Genomic DNA, 18,538 nt, shown 5'->3' with positions numbered 1-18,538 from the left:
GAATTTTAAAATAATGTTCGTATTAGTAGATAGATACATTCAGACGTGTTCAGTGAATTATTCAAATCATGTACAGACGTGTTTTATTGTTGCATTACACAAAACAGAGAACATACAGATATCTACAGTGCCTTGCGAAAGTATTCGGCCCCCTTGAACTTTGCAACCTTTTGCCACATTTCAGGCTTCAAACATAAAGATACAAAACTTTATTTTTTTGTGAAGAATCAACAACAAGTGGGACACAATCATGAAGTGGAACGACATTTATTGGATATTTCAAACTTTTTTAACAAATCAAAAACTGAAAAATTGGGCGTGCAAAAATATTCAGCCCCCTTAAGTTAATACTTTGTAGCGCCACCTTTTGCTGCAATTACAGCTGTAAGTCGCTTGGGGTATGTCTCTATCAGTTTTGCACATCGAGAGACTGAACGTTTTAACCCATTCCTCCTTGCAAAACAGCTCGAGCTCAGTGAGGTTGGATGGAGAGCATTTGTGAACAGCAGTTTTCAGTTCTTTCCACAGATTCTCGATTGGATTCAGGTCTGGACTTTGACTTGGCCATTCTAACACCTGGATATGTTTATTTTTGAACCATTCCATTGTAGATTTTGCTTTATGTTTTGGATCATTGTCTTGTTGGAAGACAAATCTCCGTCCCAGTCTCAGGTCTTTTGCAGACTCCATCAGGTTTTCTTCCAGAATGGTCCTGTATTTGGTTCCATCCATCTTCCCATCAATTTTAACCATCTTCCCTGTCCCTGCTGAAGAAAAGCAGGCCCAAACCATGATGCTGCCACCACCATGTTTGACAGTGGGGATGGTGTGTTCAGCTGTGTTGCTTTTACGCTAAACATAACGTTTTGCATTGTTGCCAAAAAGTTCAATTTTGGTTTCATCTGACCAGAGCACCTTCTTCCACATGTTTGGTGTGTCTCCCAGGTGGCTTGTGGCAAACTTTAAACAACACTTTTTATGGATATCTTTAAGAAATGGCTTTCTTCTTGCCACTCTTCCATAAAGGCCAGATTTGTGCAATATACGACTGATTGTTGCTCTATGGACAGACTCTCCCACCTCAGCTGTAGATCTCTGCAGTTCATCCAGAGAGATCATGGGCCTCTTGGCTGCATCTCTGATCAGTCTTCTCCTTGTATGAGCTGAAAGTTTAGAGGGACGGCCAGGTCTTGGTAGATTTGCAGTGGTCTGATACTCCTTCCATTTCAATATTATCGCTTGCACAGTGCTCCTTGGGATGTTTAAAGCTTGGGAAATCTTTTTGTATCCAAATCCGGCTTTAAACTTCTTCACAACAGTATCTCGGACCTGCCTGGTGTGTTCCTTGTTCTTCATGATGCTCTCTGCGCTTTTGATGGACCTCTGAGACTATCACAGTGCAGGTGCATTTATACGGAGACTTGATTACACACAGGTGGATTGTATTTATCATCATTAGTCATTTAGGTCAACATTGGATCATTCAGAGATCCTCACTGAACACCTGGAGAGAGTTTGCTGCACTGAAAGTAAAGGGGCTGAATAATTTTGCACGCCCAATTTTTCAGTTTTTGATTTGTTAAAAAAGTTTGAAATATCCAATAAATGTCGTTCCACTTCATGATTGTGTCCCAGTTGTTGTTGATTCTTCACAAAAAAATACAGTTTTATATCTTTATGTTTGAAGCCTGAAATGTGGCAAAAGGTCGCAAAGTTCAAGGGGGCCGAATACTTTCGCAAGGCACTGTATGTAAAGACACGTCAGAGCTCAAACACATCAATAAATAAATGGACCAGATCGTGATAAGAATATACATTATACTCACAAAGCAACCATTCGTTGTTCACCGATGCCCATATCCTTCCTCACAATAGTTTTTCTGGTGGCCAGTCATCCCAGATAATCAGTGATTGATTAGGACAGGAGCTCACCGGAACTGAGTCCCGCCACCTCAAATGTTCTACTGCTCCAGTTCCTGCACCTCTGATAGAATATTAGCTTGACAGAATATACATTACATTTGCTTACTGCTGAGAGCTAAAATGGTCGGCTTGACATACCAATATTGATGTTGAATCAACGAGGATATTTACAAATATTTCCATGTGTCTAAACCATGGGTCCTTAATGACATCAAAGAAATGCTACATACAGTACAAGGTGAAGCAGTGGAGTAGGAGGAGTTCCCATATTGTCCACATGGTCCATCAATAGCTCTGGTCCATGGTGTTATGTATGTGTGGCTTGCTGATGCTGAGCCTTCTGTGAAGCTGAAAGTAGCGCCCTGGGCCAGAGCTAGTCCAACATAGTGTCTCCTAGCTGTAGTAAAGATAGATCCAGGGGTTGGTACAGCTGTTTAGACTGGCAAGCAGCATGATGATGACAAACAGTGGACCTGAGAGAGAGAGAGAGAGAGAGAGAGAGAGAGAGGGAGAGGGAGAGGGAGAGAGAGAAGGGGGGGATATGGCATGATAAAAATAGCACTACAGGTTTCCACAGAAAGAATTGGAAAGGTCATGCAAATCAATGGAACTGGAGGCCAATCAGTGTGATTAAACTAGATACCTGTGGCTTCTAGATACCTGTGGCTTCTAGATACCTGTGGCTTCTAGATACCTGTGGCTTCTAGATATCTGTGGCTTCTAGATACCTGTGGCTTCTAGATACCTGTGGCTTCTAGATACCTTTGGCTTCTAGATATCTGTGGCTTCTAGATATCTGTGGCTTCTAGATACCTGTGGCTTCTAGATACCTGTGGCTTCTAGATACCTGTGGCTTCTAGATACCTGTGGCTTCTAGATACCTGTGGCTTCTAGATAACTGTGGCGTCTAGATACCTGTGGCTTCTAGATACCTGTGGCTTCTAGATACCTGTGGCTTCTAGATACCCGTGGCTTCTAGATACCTGTGGCTTCTAGATACCTGTGGCTTCTAGATATCTGTGGCTTCTAGATACCTGTGGCTTCTAGATATCTGTGGCTTCTAGATACCTGTGGCTTCTAGATACCTGTGGCTTCTAGATATCTGTGGCTTCTAGATACCTGTGGCTTCTAGATATCTGTGGCTTCTAGATACCTGTGGCTTCTAGATACCTGTGGTTTCTAGATATCTGTGGCTTCTAGATAACTGTGCTCCTAACAATGTAGTAAAATGACAAGCAGGTACACAAATAAAATTGAATGTACCATTTGTGGGCGCTGTACTGGGACTCCATGCAGACCACAACTGGACCACAAAGAAGGGGCTCCAGCATATCGAGTAGACCATAATGATGACGAATGTCATTTTGACCGTCTTCAACATCGCGCTCGAGACCCCTTTGGTGCCCGTGCGCCTGTCGCTCGTGGAAGCCTGGAGCGCCTTTCTCTTCATGTTAAAGTATATCCCCGTGCATATTTTAATCTGGCAGTACAGCAAGATGATAACCGGGAGAACAAACACTGATAAAGTAATCCAGCTGATGTATATTTTAGAACCCCAAGGTTCGATAAATGTCGCCCAACAATCATACAGGTTGTCCTCTAGTTCTTGGAGAGAGAAGATGAAGAGTTGCGGAGTGCTGAAAGCCAGAGAGACCAGCCACGCTGCGCCTATGGCGACGTACCTCTTAAAAGAACCCTTCAAGAACGACACCATGGGTTTGCAGACCGCATGGTACCGATCTATGGTCATGGCCACTATCATGTATGTGGAGGCGAACATCCCAACCACCTGAAGATATTTCACCGACCTACAGACGAAATCTGAGCCCCGGAACCGGTGCGTAATCTCCATGCAGAACTGCGGTAGGACTTGGAAGAAAGCGACCACTAGGTCCGCAAAACACAGGTGCAGAAGGAACAGTTGGGTCCTTGTATTCATCTTGCGCTTCCTCCAAAGTGCATGCAGAAGGCACAAATTCCCACATGTGGCTAAGACAAAAATCAATCCCAAAACCCCAGCTTTTATAAGCGCAAAGTCGTGTTCACCTGTCTCATCAGTTCCTCCCGCGTCCTCCCGCTCCGAACTGCCATTGCCACTATAATTGAGTTGTAAACTCATTGTCCCTTACAAGATTTTTTGGTTACCATTTTTTTTCCATTGTTAATTATGTTCAGAAAATTAGGTCCAATACTTTCCTATTGGCAATTCGGCCACTATCTCTCGCCCGATGATGCGCAGTAGTTCTGCGCAGCAGCAACAAGTGCTGGTAGCTGGTAGTAGCGTCGTATTTGCCTGACGACTCACCCTGAATTTGCTGCTCCATTGATAGCTACATACCTTCAAGAAACGTCAGTTTGGCCGCCCGGCGCTATGTGGTTGGGTAACCCTGCAAGCATCGTCTGTCTATGACATGTTGTACGGGCCATCACCGTCCCAGAAAAGATGGGCAGCAACGACAGGTGCACCAGAGCTGGAGGCCTGTTTAAATATGGCTCTGGATGCACGGATGAAATCAGAATGTGCTGTATAGGTAGGTGCGCAGTGCGCATTCCCAGAGTGTAATGAACATCTAGGCTTCAATATGAACACCTCCCCTGGCTTCACACGTGAGTGCACATTCATTTCCTTCAATGTCCCTCATTTCCATTTTCTGTCAATATTAATTGTAGACATAGACCAGTACTTTGTGACCATCAGCCACATGGGCCTAATGAAAAGCCTTTCTTCCACAGAATACAAAAGGAATAGACGACATCCACCCCTAAACTAGACTCTTTCCAATTGAATCCATGTTGAATATGATTGATAAAAGTCAGGTATAAGGACTTGTATCCTTTACAATGTAATGTAAAAGAACATTGGTGTTTCCCCCTCAGCATCCATGTATCAACATGACCCATGTTGATTTAGAAGCATCAAGTCAACATCTGTATTGACTGGTCACTTCATATTCCTGGAGGAAATGAATTCCTAGAGATGCAGACTGTGGTAAATGTCATATTGTGACATGATGTGTTTCTACCGTTACTCTGGGCTCTGTGAGAGCACTTCTCTCAGTCCTGTTTCACCCAGGTCCTTTGTGACAGTCGTGAAGAAAAGGTGATTTGTACAGTACTTATCAGCAGGAAGGCACATATCTGACAGGATGTATTGAAGCTGAGATTTGTGTCTAGCAGCTTGCAGATCCTTCGCTTCTGAGTGTTACAGTGTGCTGAGTGCTGTTATTCATTATCCACAACCTCTCCACACCATGACTGTGTCCCAAATGGCACCCCATTCCCTACATAGTGCACTACTTTAGACCCTATGGGCCCTGGTCAAACGTAGTGCACTATATAGGGAATAGGGTGCCATTTGGGCCGCACATCACATCATGCTAGAATAAAAGGCTGTTCTCCATCAGTGTGAGGAAACACCGACACTGTTTATGGTGCTGTTAAGTACCACATAATAGTATTTTCCTACTATACATATATTATGCATTTCATGCCACCCATCCATGCCACCCATCCATGCCACCCGTCCATGCCACCCATCCATGCCACCCGTCCATGCCACCCATCCATGCCACCCATCTATGCCACCCGTCATGCCACCCGTCCATGCCACCTGTCTATGCCACCCGCCCATGCCACCCATCCATGCCACCCATCCATGCCACCCATCTATGCCACCCGCCATGCCACCCATCCATGCCACCTGTCTATGCCACCCGTCCATGCCACCCATCTATGCCACCCGTCATGCCACCCGTCCATGCCACCTGCCTATGCCAGCCGTCCATGCCACCTGTCTATGCCACCCGTCCATGCCACCCATCCATGCCACCCGTCCATGCCACCTGTCTATGCCACCCGTCATGCCACCCATCTATGCCACCCGTCATGCCACCCATCTATGCCACCCGTCATGCCACCCATCCATGCCATCCGTCCATCAATCAATCAAATGTATTTATTTATAAAGCCATTTTTACATCAGCAGATGTCACAAAGTGCTGTACAGAAACCCAGCCTGAAACCCCAAACAGCAAACAATGCAGATGTAGAAGCACGGTGGCTGGGGAAAACTCCCTAGAGAGGCAGGAACAGGAAGAAACCTAGAGAGGAACCAGGCTCTGAGGGGAGGCCAGTCCTCTTCTGGCTGTGCCAGGTAGAGATTATAACAGTACATGGCCAAGATGTTCAAAAGTTCATAGATGACCAGCAGAGTCAAATAATAATAGTCACAATGCTACTTAATACAATGTTTACATACCCTACATTACTCATCTCATATGTATATGTATATACTGTACTCTATATCATCTACTGCATCTTTATGTAATACATGTATCACTAGCCACTTTAAACTATGCCACTTTGTTTACATACCCTACATTACTCATCTCATATGTATATACTGTACTCGATACCATCTACTGCATCTTGTCTATGCCGTTCTGTACCATCACTCATTCATATATCTTTATGTACATATTCTTTATCCCCTTACACTTGTGTGTATAAGGTAGTAGTTTTGGAATTGTTAGTTAGATTACTCATTGGTTATTACTGCATTGTCGGAACTAGAAGCACAAGCATTTCTCTACACTCGCATTAACATCTGCTAACCATGTGTATGTGACCATTAACATCTGCTAACCATGTGTATGTGACAAATACATGTTATTTTATTTTATTTGACAATGGTTGTGAGAGGGTGCAACAGGTCAGCACCTCAGGAGTAAATGTCAGTTGGCTTTCCATAGCTGATCATTTATGCCACCAGTAATGCCACCCACCATGCCACCCGCCATGCCACCCATATTTGCCACCCATCATGCCACCTACCATGCCAACCGGCATGCCACCCACCATGCCACCCGTCGTGCCACCCACCATGCCACACGCCATGCCACCCATCATGCCACCCACCATGCCACCCACCATGCCACCCATCATGCCACCCACCATGCCACCCACCATGCCAACCATCATGCCACCTGTCATGCCACCCACCATGCCACCCACCATGCCACCCACCATGCCACCCACCATGCCACCCGTCATGCCACCCACCATGCCACCCACCATGCCACCCATCATGCCACCCACCATGCCACCCATCATGCCACCCACCATGCCACCCATCATGCCACCCACCATGCCACCCACCATGCCACCCATCATGCCACCCACCATGCCACCCATCATGCCACCCATCATGTTACCCACCATGCCACCCACCATGCCACCCATCATGCCACCCGTCATGCCACCCACCATGCCGCCCACCATGGCCACCCACCATGCCACCAATCATGCCACCCACCATGCCACCCATCATGCCACCCGTTATGCCACCCACCATGCCACCCACCATGCCACCCGTCGTGCCACCCACCATGCCACCCACCATGCCACCCATCATGCCACCCACCATGCCACCCACCATGCCACCCATCATGCCACCCATCATGCCACCCGTCATGCTCAGTGACAGGGAGCAGTATGATCAGGGCAACATACACACAGACGTAATGTGCATATATTAGTGATGCTCTAAAGCTCGCTGTCGTAAAGCAGGTCAGAAATAGACCCTTTTAGATGATTCATCCAGTGTTTATCACGTTTCCACTGCTGCGTCTTCTGTCTTCACACATCAACTTTTACACAGCATGTCCTCTATGCCTAAAATATATATATATATATATATATATATATATATATATCGTTGTTGTTCCCCAATGGCTCTTAGCTACACTGAAATACACTCTGAAATGAATCTGGAGTGGTGCTGTAAAGCTGTATCTAACTACAGTATACAGTAGATCTGAGCTACACTGAAATACACTCTGAAATGAATCTGGAGTGGTACAGTAAAGCTGTATCTAGCTACAGTATACAGTAGATCTGAGCTACACTGAAATACACACTGAAATGATTCTGGAGTGGTGCTGTAAAGCTGTATCTAGCTACAGTATACAATAGATCTGAGATACACTGAAATTATTCTGGAGTGGTGCTGTAAAGCTGTATCTAGCTACAGTATACAGTAGATCTGAGCTACACTGGCCACTTTGAAATGATTCTGAAGTGGCGCTGTAACACCACATAGCAATAACTGCAATTCTGTCTTCTATGATCCCCTGGGATTCCCAATATCCCCACTCAGTGTGATTCATCTTTAGGTTGCGGAGCATCGCTCACTGTGTACAATAGACTTTAGAATGAATCTGCAGTCATGCAATAAAGCCATATGAGTGTAATTGACTTCAAATCAAATCAAATCAAATCAAATTTTATTTGTCACATACACATGGTTAGCAGATGTTAATGCGAGTGTAGCGAAATGCTTGTGCTTCTAGTTCCGACAATGCAGTAATAACAAGTAATCTAACTAACAATTCCAAAACTACTGTCTTGTACACAGTGTAAGGGGATAAAGAATATGTACATAAGGATATATGAATGAGTGATGGTACAGAGCAGCATAGGCAAGATACAGTAGATGGTATCGGGTACAGTATGTACAATGAGATGAGTATGTAAACAAAGTGGCATAGTATAGTATAAAGTGGCTAGTGATACATGTATTACATAAGGATACCGTCGATGATATAGAGTACAGTATATACGTATGCGTATGAGATGAATAATGTAGGGTAAGTAACATTTATATAAGGTAGCATTGTTTAAAGTGGCTAGTGATATATTTACATCATTTCCCATCAATTCCCATTATTAAAGTGGCTGGAGTTGAGTCAGTGTCAGTGTGTTGGCAGCAGCCACTCAGTGTTAGTGGTGGCTGTTTAACAGTCTGATGGCCTTGAGATAGAAGCTGTTTTTCAGTCTCTCGGTCCCAGCTTTGATGCACCTGTACTGACCTCGCCTTCTGGATGATAGCGGGGTGAACAGGCAGTGGCTCGGGTGGTTGATGTCCTTGATGATCTTTATGGCCTTCCTGTGACATCGGGTGGTGTAGGTGTCCTGGAGGGCAGGTAGTTTGCCCCCGGTGATGCGTTGTGCAGACCTCACTACCCTCTGGAGAGCCTTACGGTTGAGGGCGGTGCAGTTGCCATACCAGGCGGTGATACAGCCCGCCAGGATGCTCTCGATTGTGCATCTGTAGAAGTTTGTGAGTGCTTTTGGTGACAAGCCGAATTTCTTCAGCCTCCTGAGGTTGAAGAGGCGCTGCTGCGCCTTCTTCACGATGCTGTCTGTGTGAGTGGACCAATTCAGTTTGTCTGTGATGTGTATGCCGAGGAACTTAAAACTTGCTACCCTCTCCACTACTGTTCCATCGATGTGGATAGGGGGGTGTTCCCTCTGCTGTTTCCTGACTTCTATATGACCTCATGGGATTCTCTATATCCTCAGCCTCTGTGTGAATCATCTATCGGTTCCAAACATCTGACCATCTCTCTGTGTCTTGTTTACCCCTATCATCAACCTTACCTATACGGTTCCCGGGAGCACGGTGCAAGACCTGGTTGCTATGGGGACTTGTCGTGGTTAAGAGAGAAGGGGAACTTGAATTGGATTGCGCCACTAATATATGGAATTATCTGCTGCCCTTCATAGAAAGGAACAAAATTTCAACATTTACTATTGAGTCACTTCAGAGCACTGTGACAGGAATCTGGATACAGTGTATAATCAGAGAAGACTTTTCTTCTATAGATGACAGAACAATGATGACATATGACATAATAATGACGTATGACATAATAATGGGTTTGCTTCTGCTGTATGTTTTTGATTACCTCTATTGAAACTGTTATTACTGTTTGAATGGAACAAAGCGGGAGGGTTTTTGCTATAAAACATCCATGCATCCATATATACACAAACACAAAAATGTAATTGTGTTTAATTTTGGCAGCTAGGATCAACAGGAATATCCAGCAGCACTGTGCCTCTGTGGGTTGTTTCTGTGTTCCTCCAGCAGCACTGTGCCTCTGTGGGTTGTTTCTGTGTTCCTCCAGCAGCACTGTGCCTCTGTGGGTTGTTTCTGTGTTCCTCCAGCAGCACTGTGCCTCTGTGGGTTGTTTCTGTGACCCTCCAGCAGCACTGTGCCTCTGTGGGTTGTTTCTGTGTTCCTCCAGCAGCACTGTGCCTCTGTGGGTTGTTTCTGTGACCCTCCAGCAGCACTGTGCCTCTGTGGGTTGTTTCTGTGTTCCTCCAGCAGCACTGTGCCTCTGTGGGTTGTTTCTGTGTTCCTCCAGCAGCACTGTGCATCTGTGGGCTGTTTCTGTGTTCCTCCAGCAGCACTGTGCCTCTGTGGGTTGTTTCTGTGTTCCTCCAGCAGCACTGTGCCTCTGTGGACTGTTTCTGTGTTTCCTCCAGCAGCACTGTGCCTCTGTGGGCTGTTTCTGTGTTCCTCCAGCAGCACTGTGCCTCTGTGGGTTGTTTCTGTGTTCCTCCAGCAGCACTGTGCCTCTGTGGGCTGTTTCTGTGTTCCTCCAGCAGCACTGTGCCTCTGTGGGCTGTTTTTGTGTTCCTCCAGCAGCACTGTGCCTCTGTGGGCTGTTTCTTTGTTCCTCCAGCAGCACTGTGCCTCTGTGGGCTGTTTCTTTGTTCCTCCAGCAGCACTGTGCCTCTGTGGGTTGTTTCTGTGCTCCTCCAGCAGCACTGTTCCTCTGTGGGTTGTTTCTGTGTTTCTCCAGCAGCACTGTGCCTATGTGGGTTGTTTCTGTGTTCCTTCAGCAGCACTGTGCCTCTGTGGGTTGTTTCTGTGTTCTTCCAGCAGCACTGTGCCTCTGTGGGTTGTTTCTGTGTTTCTCCAGCAGCACGGTGCCTCTGTGGGTTGTTTCTGTGTTCCTCCAGCAGCACTGTGCCTCTGTGGGTTGTTTCTGTGCTCCTCCAGCAGCACTGTGCCTCTGTGGGTTGTTTCTGTGTTTCTCCAGCAGCACGGTGCCTCTGTGGGTTGTTTCTGTGTTCCTCCAGCAGCACTGTGCCTCTGTGGGTTGTTTCTGTGTTCCTCCAGCAGCACTGTGCCTCTGTGGGTTGTTTCTGTGCTCCTCTAGCAGCACTGTGCCTCTGTGGGCTGTTTCTGTGTTCCTCCATGTTATTACACTCTGTACCAGAGAGTCATTTATTCAACTGGTCTATGCCCACTACTGGTGATGTAGCTACTGTTTGTGTCATGTAATAAGGGTGGAAATCCAATAAACACATTGAGAAATCTATGGACCTTTAGAGCAGGCACAGGAACAGGCACAGGAACAGGCACAGGAACAGACACAGGCACAGAAACAGACACAGGAACAGGAACAGGAACAGGCACAGGAACAGACACAGGAACAGGAACAGGCACAGAAACAGAAACAGACACAGGAACAGGCACAGACACAGACACAGGAACAGGAAAAGGCACAGGAACAGGTACAGGAACAGACACAGGAACAGGCACAGAAACAGACACAGGAACAGGCACAGAAACAGGCACAGGAAAAGGCACAGGAACAGGAACAGACACAGGCACAGGAACAGACACAGGCACAGTAACAGGCACAGGAACAGGCACAGTAACAGACACAGGAACAGGCAAAGTAACAGACACAGACATGGGAACAGACACAGGAACATGCACAGACACAGGAACAGACACATGAACAGGAACAGGCACAGGTACAGGCACAGACACAGGAACAGGCACAATAACAGGCAAAGTAACAGACACAGGAACAGTAACAGACACAGGAACAGGCAAAGTAACAGACACAGACATGGGAACAGACACAGGAACATGCACAGACACATGAACAGGCACAGGAACAGGCACAGTAACAGACACAGGAACAGTAACAGACACAGGAACAGGCACAATAACAGGCAAAGTAACAGACACAGGAACAGACGCAGACACAGGAACAGGCACAGACACAGGAACAGGCACAGACACAGGAACAGGCACAGGAACAGACGCAGACACAGGAACAGACACAGGAACAGGCAAAGTAACAGACACAGACATGGGAACAGACACAGGAACATGCACAGACACAGGAACAGACACATGAACAGGAACAGGCACAGGAACAGGCACAGTAACAGAGACAGGAACAGTAACAGACACAGGAACAGGCACAATAACAGGCAAAGTAACAGACACAGGCACAGGAACAGACGCAGACACAGGAACAGACACAGGAACAGGCACAGACACAGGAACAGGCACAGGAACAGACGCAGACACAGGAACAGACACAGGAACAGGCACAGACACAGGAACAGGCACAGACACAGGAACAGACACAGGAACAGACACAGGAACAGGCACAGACACAGGAACAGGCACAGACACAGGAACAGACACATGAACAGGAACAGGAACAGTAACAGACACAGGAACAGGCAAAGTAACAGACACAGGCACAGGAACAGACGCAGACACGGGAACAGACACAGGAACAGGCACAGACACAGGAACATGCACAGGAACAGGTTCCATTTGGGACCCATCCAGACAGTGGTTTTACATTGAGGTTTGTGAGAATTCGTGGGCACCCCATTATGAGACCTGAATGGACCTTGTCCAATTACCTTTGTTGAAGTCAATGTTCCTCCCCAACCATGTTGTATCAAGATAAGAGACAGGCAAAAACCACTGAGCTCATTTGACATTTGCACACCTTGCTGACATTTCACACTGCATGTTGTTGAACGAGACTCTGCATGGAACAATCCATAGTAGAGATAGATACATCCTCAATGGGGGATGATCAGTGAATGATCTCTAAATCATCCATATTTAATTTGCATCACATGTGTTGATATTGTATTTTATCAATTGAACAATCCTCCTCTTGTGATTGGGTTAACAACAGAAATAATAATGTTATAGATAAACCATTAGCTACTTTCGGTAGTGGGCTGTATGTGGTTATGTCGCTCTCCATGATGCTGGACTGTTGGAGATTACAATTGGATGCACACTCCATCTAGACTTGATCAAATCATTAGTTCATACTCTAATTGGTGAAATAAACATTTGTGCCAAACATAAGTAATACAAATGAGTCATGCGGAATGATTTTTCTCCTATTTAAATTCAATTAAATACTGTAGCTGTTCCACAATGAAACGTAATGATTCACACAGGGAGGATTATCTCACATAAAATGCTGCCCCCTAGTGTTACATAGCAGTCAATGCATGCCCTCTCGTGGTTGGTGGTTATCGGTTGACGTGCCTATGAAACAGCCAATCGAGAAGCAGAGCACCGTAACGCGATCTATTGTATATTTACACATTTCCTGTTTTCCTTAGCGAGCAGATCTGTCAATAAAACGCTGACTATTCAGGTAATTTCCTTGGATGAAATGTTACATTTGTCTAGGTTTTTATCATAATCTACAAAACACCTTTTGAAATGGGCTGTCATAAACTCAATGATGATTAGCGAGCTGATGCTGCTTTGCCAGTTAGCTAACCCAGCGTAAAATAAATTCACGTTCGGTACTAGCTGCTGTGTTGTATCGCTAGTTAGCAATAAAACGACCGAGTTGTTGTAAAACACATAGCTTCGCTGATATGCAGCTATGTTTTTTTCCAACTCTTCACAGTGAAGGCAGTGGTCCCTTTATTGATACAAGCCCATGTAATGACTCGTGTGTTCCCCTTTGGCCTGGAAATGTACTCGCTAGGTAACGTTAGGTGTCTCATACGAGATGAATATTCGCCACAGTAACGTTAGCTGTCCATTCCAATGTTTACATTGCTAAAAGTCGACAGTATTCTGGAGCAACGTTTTGCTCTCGATGACGTCTTTCAACCACTTCTCCCTGAACCTCGTTTTCCCTGGCCTGTGTGTCAGCCTGTTCGACTCCACTAGAAAGTACACCTCCACGGGCAAAGTCTGAGGTTTGATCTTGGAAATCACAATGACAAAGTAGACACTGGCAGTCGCCTTGGCAATCGGGGTGCGTCGGGTGGGGATGCTCCATTGTGCCCGGTAGTGGTACTGTTTGTGAAACTCATGATCCGTCTCCTCGAGGAATACTAGGCTAAAAAGCCAGCTGGTGTGCACCTCCCATGTGTGGATGTACTCCTCGATTCGCACTTTCCCCAGTTCAATTGTAAAGTCCTTGCAAGTGATCCATTCGATGTTTCTAAACTCGTATTCGGTGGAGTCTTCCACCTCTTGCTGGTGGCCGAGGGCACCGCGTGCGTTCTCCAGTACATTTTTCACGATTTCAGATGCTCTCAAGCTTAGGTTTGATGAAGGCCTCTCGTCCATCGTGTTTCTCTTCGTATATCAAAACTTACTTTGATAAAGTATTTGGAAACCCGTAGATATCAGTCGTTTTCTACACTGGAAAACGAATGTTGTTGTTTTGAAGGGTTTCCATGGCTACCATGGAACAGAAGGAACATCCGGGGATTTGATAGCACTGGTTGGCCATTCAAACCCTATCTATTTTTTTTGTGTGAGACAAATACCTTTGTTCATTCTAATGAGGGGCTCCATTGTGGTTTTACTTTAGGCTAAATGGTATGTTTATTTAGCTAGACTTTGCACAAAGTCCTCTGACATCCATTAGCTTTCTTTCTCTTATATTCTAGGAGGCAGCTTCATTCCTAGATGACCTATGCTGGACCAGAGCCAAGAGGACTGACCCAGTCTCTAGAGGTTGTCCTGACTGACCCAGTCTCCAGAGGTTGTCCTGACTGACCCAGTCTCCAGAGGTTGTCCTGACTGACCCAGTCTCCAGAGGTTGTCCTGACTGACCCAGTCTCCAGAGGTTGTCCTGACTGACCCAGTCTCCAGAGGTTTAACTCTCTCCTGTCTCTGGTGTGAGCTGACGCATGTCGCGGATCAGGAGCACGCTCAACACTGTTACTAAAGCAGTAAGTGGCAGCGACCTCCTCTCCAAGATCTCCCGCCTTAAGCCCAGTGCCGCAGCCGCCCATGCAGAGAAGGTACTGGCCGAAGCGGAGCCTCTGACTCCATCTCCAACTCCGGCAGCTAGTGACCCTTCAGCTGCTGCAATAGACATGAAGCCACCAGAGCAGGATCAGACAGTAGGACAGGACCAGAACAATGGAGAGGAGGGGAAGGAGAATCAGCCACTTCAGCCTTTAGAGAAACCCTTCATGGCCAACGTCAAGCCCAAACAGAGCCTCGCTGCGTCAGTGGCTAACTCCGCCGCATCAGTGGCTATATCCACCGCTAGCTCCTCGTCAGCCATTGCCAAGCAGACGTTACAGCTGTTCCAACCAGAGGCCCTGTCCACCAACATGGACGAGACATACAGCACCCTGTCTCAACACGTCAACGACTACTTTGGGAGTTGTAGTAGTCTATCAACAGGAGATGACAAGAAGCCTCACCATATAAATGTCAATGCTCAAGCATCCACGTCCTCCAAGCCTGCTCTCAGTCTACGCTATCAGAGTACTAAGAGCGGGGACCACATCCCCGTTTCACTACCTGTGGCAGCTGAGACCAAGGCTATCCAGGGCAAGGCAGCTACCCCACAACCGACTCCTCCCCTGGAGGAGGTTAGCTCAACCTCGGGTGTTCCCACCCGAGAGAGCCCTGCCACAGATAGTACTTCCTCTGACCCAGTCACCTATACCTCCACCCCTACCCCCACCCTAACACCCTCTAAAAAAGGTGGGTTTGGGCAGTATCTGTCTGACCCTCGTCCCAATGTTCAGGCATTCTTTGGCAGCTATATAGCACCCTTGGTACCTAGTAAGTTCAGAGCTGATCCCAAGAGTGTCACAGCAGCAGTTGAAGAGAAGACCACGGAGGAGGCTGTGAGGAAGCCTGGAGAGAAGATGGAGACTGAGGAGCAGAAGAAGAATGCTGAAGAGGGGGCCAAGAAACTACTGCTGAGCCAGAGAGAGAAGGTACTGAAACTGATTCATATAAATTAATGATTCTCTGCCATGTGAATTAATTAAAATAAACTTTTAATACCCTGTCGGTTTGAAGTGTCTTACCCTGTCGGTTTGAAGTGTCTTACCCCCTGTCGGTTTGAAGTGTCTTACCCTGTCGGTTTGAAGTGTCTTACCCTGTCGGTTTGAAGTGTCTTACCCTGTCGGTTTGAAGTGTCTTACCCTGTCGGTTTGAAGTGTCTTACCCTGTCGGTTTGAAGTGTCTTACCCTGTCGGTTTGAAGTGTCTTACCCTGTCGGTTTGAAGTGTCTTACCCCCTGTCGGTTTGAAGTGTCTTACCCTGTCGGTTTGAAGTGTCTTACCCTGTCGGTTTGAAGTGTCTTACCCTGTCGGTTTGAAGTGTCTTACCCTGTCGGTTTGAAGTGTCTTACCCCCTGTCGGTTTGAAGTGTCTTACCCCCTGTCGGTTTGAAGTGTCTTACCCCCTGTCTGTTTGAAGTGTCTTACCCCCTGTCGGTTTGAAGTGTCTTACCCTGTCGGTTTGAAGTGTCTTACCCTGTCGGTTTGAAGTGTCTTACCCTGTCGGTTTGAAGTGTCTTACCCTGTCGGTTTGAAGTGTCTTACCCTGTCGGTTTGAAGTGTCTTACCCTGTCGGTTTGAAGTGTCTTACCCTGTCGGTTTGAAGTGTCTTACCCTGTCGGTTTGAAGTGTCTTACCCTGTCGGTTTGAAGTGTCTTACCCTGTCGGTTTGAAGTGTCTTACCCTGTCGGTTTGAAGTGTCTTACCCTGTCGGTTTGAAGTGTCTTACCCCCTGTCGGTTTGAAGTGTCTTACCCCCTGTCGGTTTGAAGTGTCTTACCCCCTGTCTGTTTGAAGTGTCTTACCCCCTGTCTGTTTGAAGTGTCTTACCCCCTGTCTGTTTGAAGTGTCTTACCCCCTGTCTGTTTGAAGTGTCTTACCCCCTGTCGGTTTGAAGTGTCTTACCCCCTGTCGGTTTGAAGTGTCTTACCCCCTGTCTGTTTGAAGTGTCTTACCCTGTCTGTTTGAAGTGTCTTACCCCCTGTCGGTTTGAAGTGTCTTACCCCCTGTCGGTTTGAAGTGTCTTACCCCCTGTCGGTTTGAAGTGTCTTACCCCCTGTCGGTTTGAAGTGTCTTACCCCCTGTCGGTTTGAAGTGTCTTACCCCCTGTCGGTTTGAAGTGTCTTACCCCCTGTCGGTTTGAAGTGTCTTACCCCCTGTCGGTTTGAAGTGTCTTACCCTGTCGGTTTGAAGTGTCTTACCCTGTCGGTTTGAAGTGTCTTACCCTGTCGGTTTGAAGTGTCTTACCCCCTGTCGGTTTGAAGTGTCTTACCCCCTGTCGGTTTGAAGCGTCTTACCCCCTGTCGGTTTGAAGCGTCTTACCCCCTGTCGGTTTGAAGTGTCTTACCCCCTGTCGGTTTGAAGCGTCTTACCCCCTGTCGGTTTGAAGTGTCTTACCCCCTGTCGGTTTGAAGCGTCTTACCCCCTGTCGGTTTGAAGCGTCTTACCCCCTTTCGGTTTGAAGTGTCTTACCCCCTTTCGGTTTGAAGTGTCTTACCCTGTCGGTTTGAAGTGTCTTACCCCCTGTCGGTTTGAAGTGTCTTACCCTGTCGGTTTGAAGTGTCTTACCCTGTCGGTTTGAAGTGTCTTACCCTGTCGGTTTGAAGTGTCTTACCCCCTGTCGGTTTGAAGTGTCTTACCCTGTCGGTTTGAAGTGTCTTACCCCCTGTCGGTTTGAAGTGTCTTACCCCCTGTCGGTTTGAAGTGTCTTACCCCCTGTCGGTTTGAAGTGTCTTACCCTGTCGGTTTGAAGCGTCTTACCCCCTGTCTGTTTGAAGAGTCTTACCCCCTGTCGGTTTGAAGCGTCTTACCCCCTGTCGGTTTGAAGCGTCTTACCCCCTGTCGGTTTGAAGCGTCTTACCCCCTGTCGGTTTGAAGTGTCTTACCCCCTGTCGGTTTGAAGCGTCTTACCCCCTGTCGGTTTTTAAATTTGTACATTTTTAAAAAAGGATCCTGGGTATGTTCTGTGCCCTCCCATCCCAGATCATAGCGCGGGTGAGTATGGACAACAGGACCAGAGCCTTGGTGCAGGGCATCCAGAAAGCCACAGACATGAATGTCCACACCAGCCGTGTGGAGGAGCTTAGTCTGCATCTTCTGGAGTACCCTGAGACACGCGGTGTGGCCGTCAAGGTGTGGGGCTGTTTTTCTAGACAATGGAAACTTCAGTCCTTGTAGATATACTGTGGGTATATTTACATTCATATTTTAGTCATGTAGCAGAAGCTCTGATAGACCAACTTCTAATCAGTGCATTCAACTAAGATGGGTACATGTAGAAGTGTGTGAATTTGCTGAAGTGAACCCCCCCCCCAGGAGAGGGTGATCCCGTGCCTGTTGCGTCTGAGGCAGACCAGAGACCCCCGGCTCCAGGCTGCAGTGAGAGAGGCCCTGGCCCTGGTGGGATACACAGACCCTGTGAAGGGCCAGGGTATACGGATCCTGGCCATCGATGGAGGGGGGACCAGGGGACTGGTAGCCCTGCAGACCCTACACAAACTGCAGACACTGACAGGCAAACCCATCTACCAGCTGTTTGACTACATCTGTGGGGTCAGCACAGGTAGGCTGTTTCACCAAGTTCCCTGTATTTTCTACAACATGATATCGGTCCACAATACTAGGGCTGGTTTCCCAGACACAGATCAGGCCTAGTCCTGAGAACATAACCCATTGAGCATTCTTTTTAGGCCAAGACTAGGTTTC

At 47.0% G+C, this 18,538-nt stretch overlaps 2 protein-coding genes across 3 annotated transcripts in view; one reads left to right on the top strand and one right to left on the bottom strand.

Moving 5' to 3' along the window:
- Positions 1-1,756: 1,756 nt before the first annotated feature.
- LOC110490794 (arg8-vasotocin receptor-like) lies at positions 1,757-4,736 on the bottom strand. Its single transcript, XM_036945253.1, has 2 exons — positions 3,187-4,736; positions 1,757-2,396 (listed from the first exon to the last, which is right to left on the bottom strand). The coding sequence occupies exons 1-2, from the start codon at positions 4,040-4,042 to the stop codon at positions 2,317-2,319; spliced, it is 936 nt and encodes a 311-aa protein (XP_036801148.1). The 5' UTR covers positions 4,043-4,736; the 3' UTR covers positions 1,757-2,316.
- Positions 4,737-12,893: 8,157 nt separating this feature from the next.
- The window catches only part of LOC110490626 (calcium-independent phospholipase A2-gamma-like), a 30,149-nt gene continuing 24,504 nt past the window's right edge, over positions 12,894-18,538 (top strand). The window contains exons 1-4 of one of the 2 annotated variants that reach the window (XM_036945251.1): positions 12,894-13,214; positions 14,476-15,768; positions 17,816-17,965; positions 18,149-18,395. In XM_036945251.1, the coding sequence (XP_036801146.1) occupies positions 14,719-15,768; positions 17,816-17,965; positions 18,149-18,395 (1,447 nt within the window). In that variant the 5' untranslated portion in view covers positions 12,894-13,214; positions 14,476-14,718. Of the gene's footprint in view, positions 13,215-14,395; positions 15,769-17,815; positions 17,966-18,148; positions 18,396-18,538 lie in introns of those variants that run through there. The other variant, XM_036945252.1, reaches the window with a different exon arrangement.

The sequence above is a fragment of the Oncorhynchus mykiss genome, chromosome 15 (assembly GCF_013265735.2).
Source record: "Oncorhynchus mykiss isolate Arlee chromosome 15, USDA_OmykA_1.1, whole genome shotgun sequence".
In the NCBI taxonomy this organism is placed as follows: Eukaryota; Metazoa; Chordata; class Actinopteri; order Salmoniformes; family Salmonidae; genus Oncorhynchus; species Oncorhynchus mykiss.
Note: the sequence above shows the minus strand (reverse complement) of the source record. Positions and strands in the feature narration are given on the sequence as shown.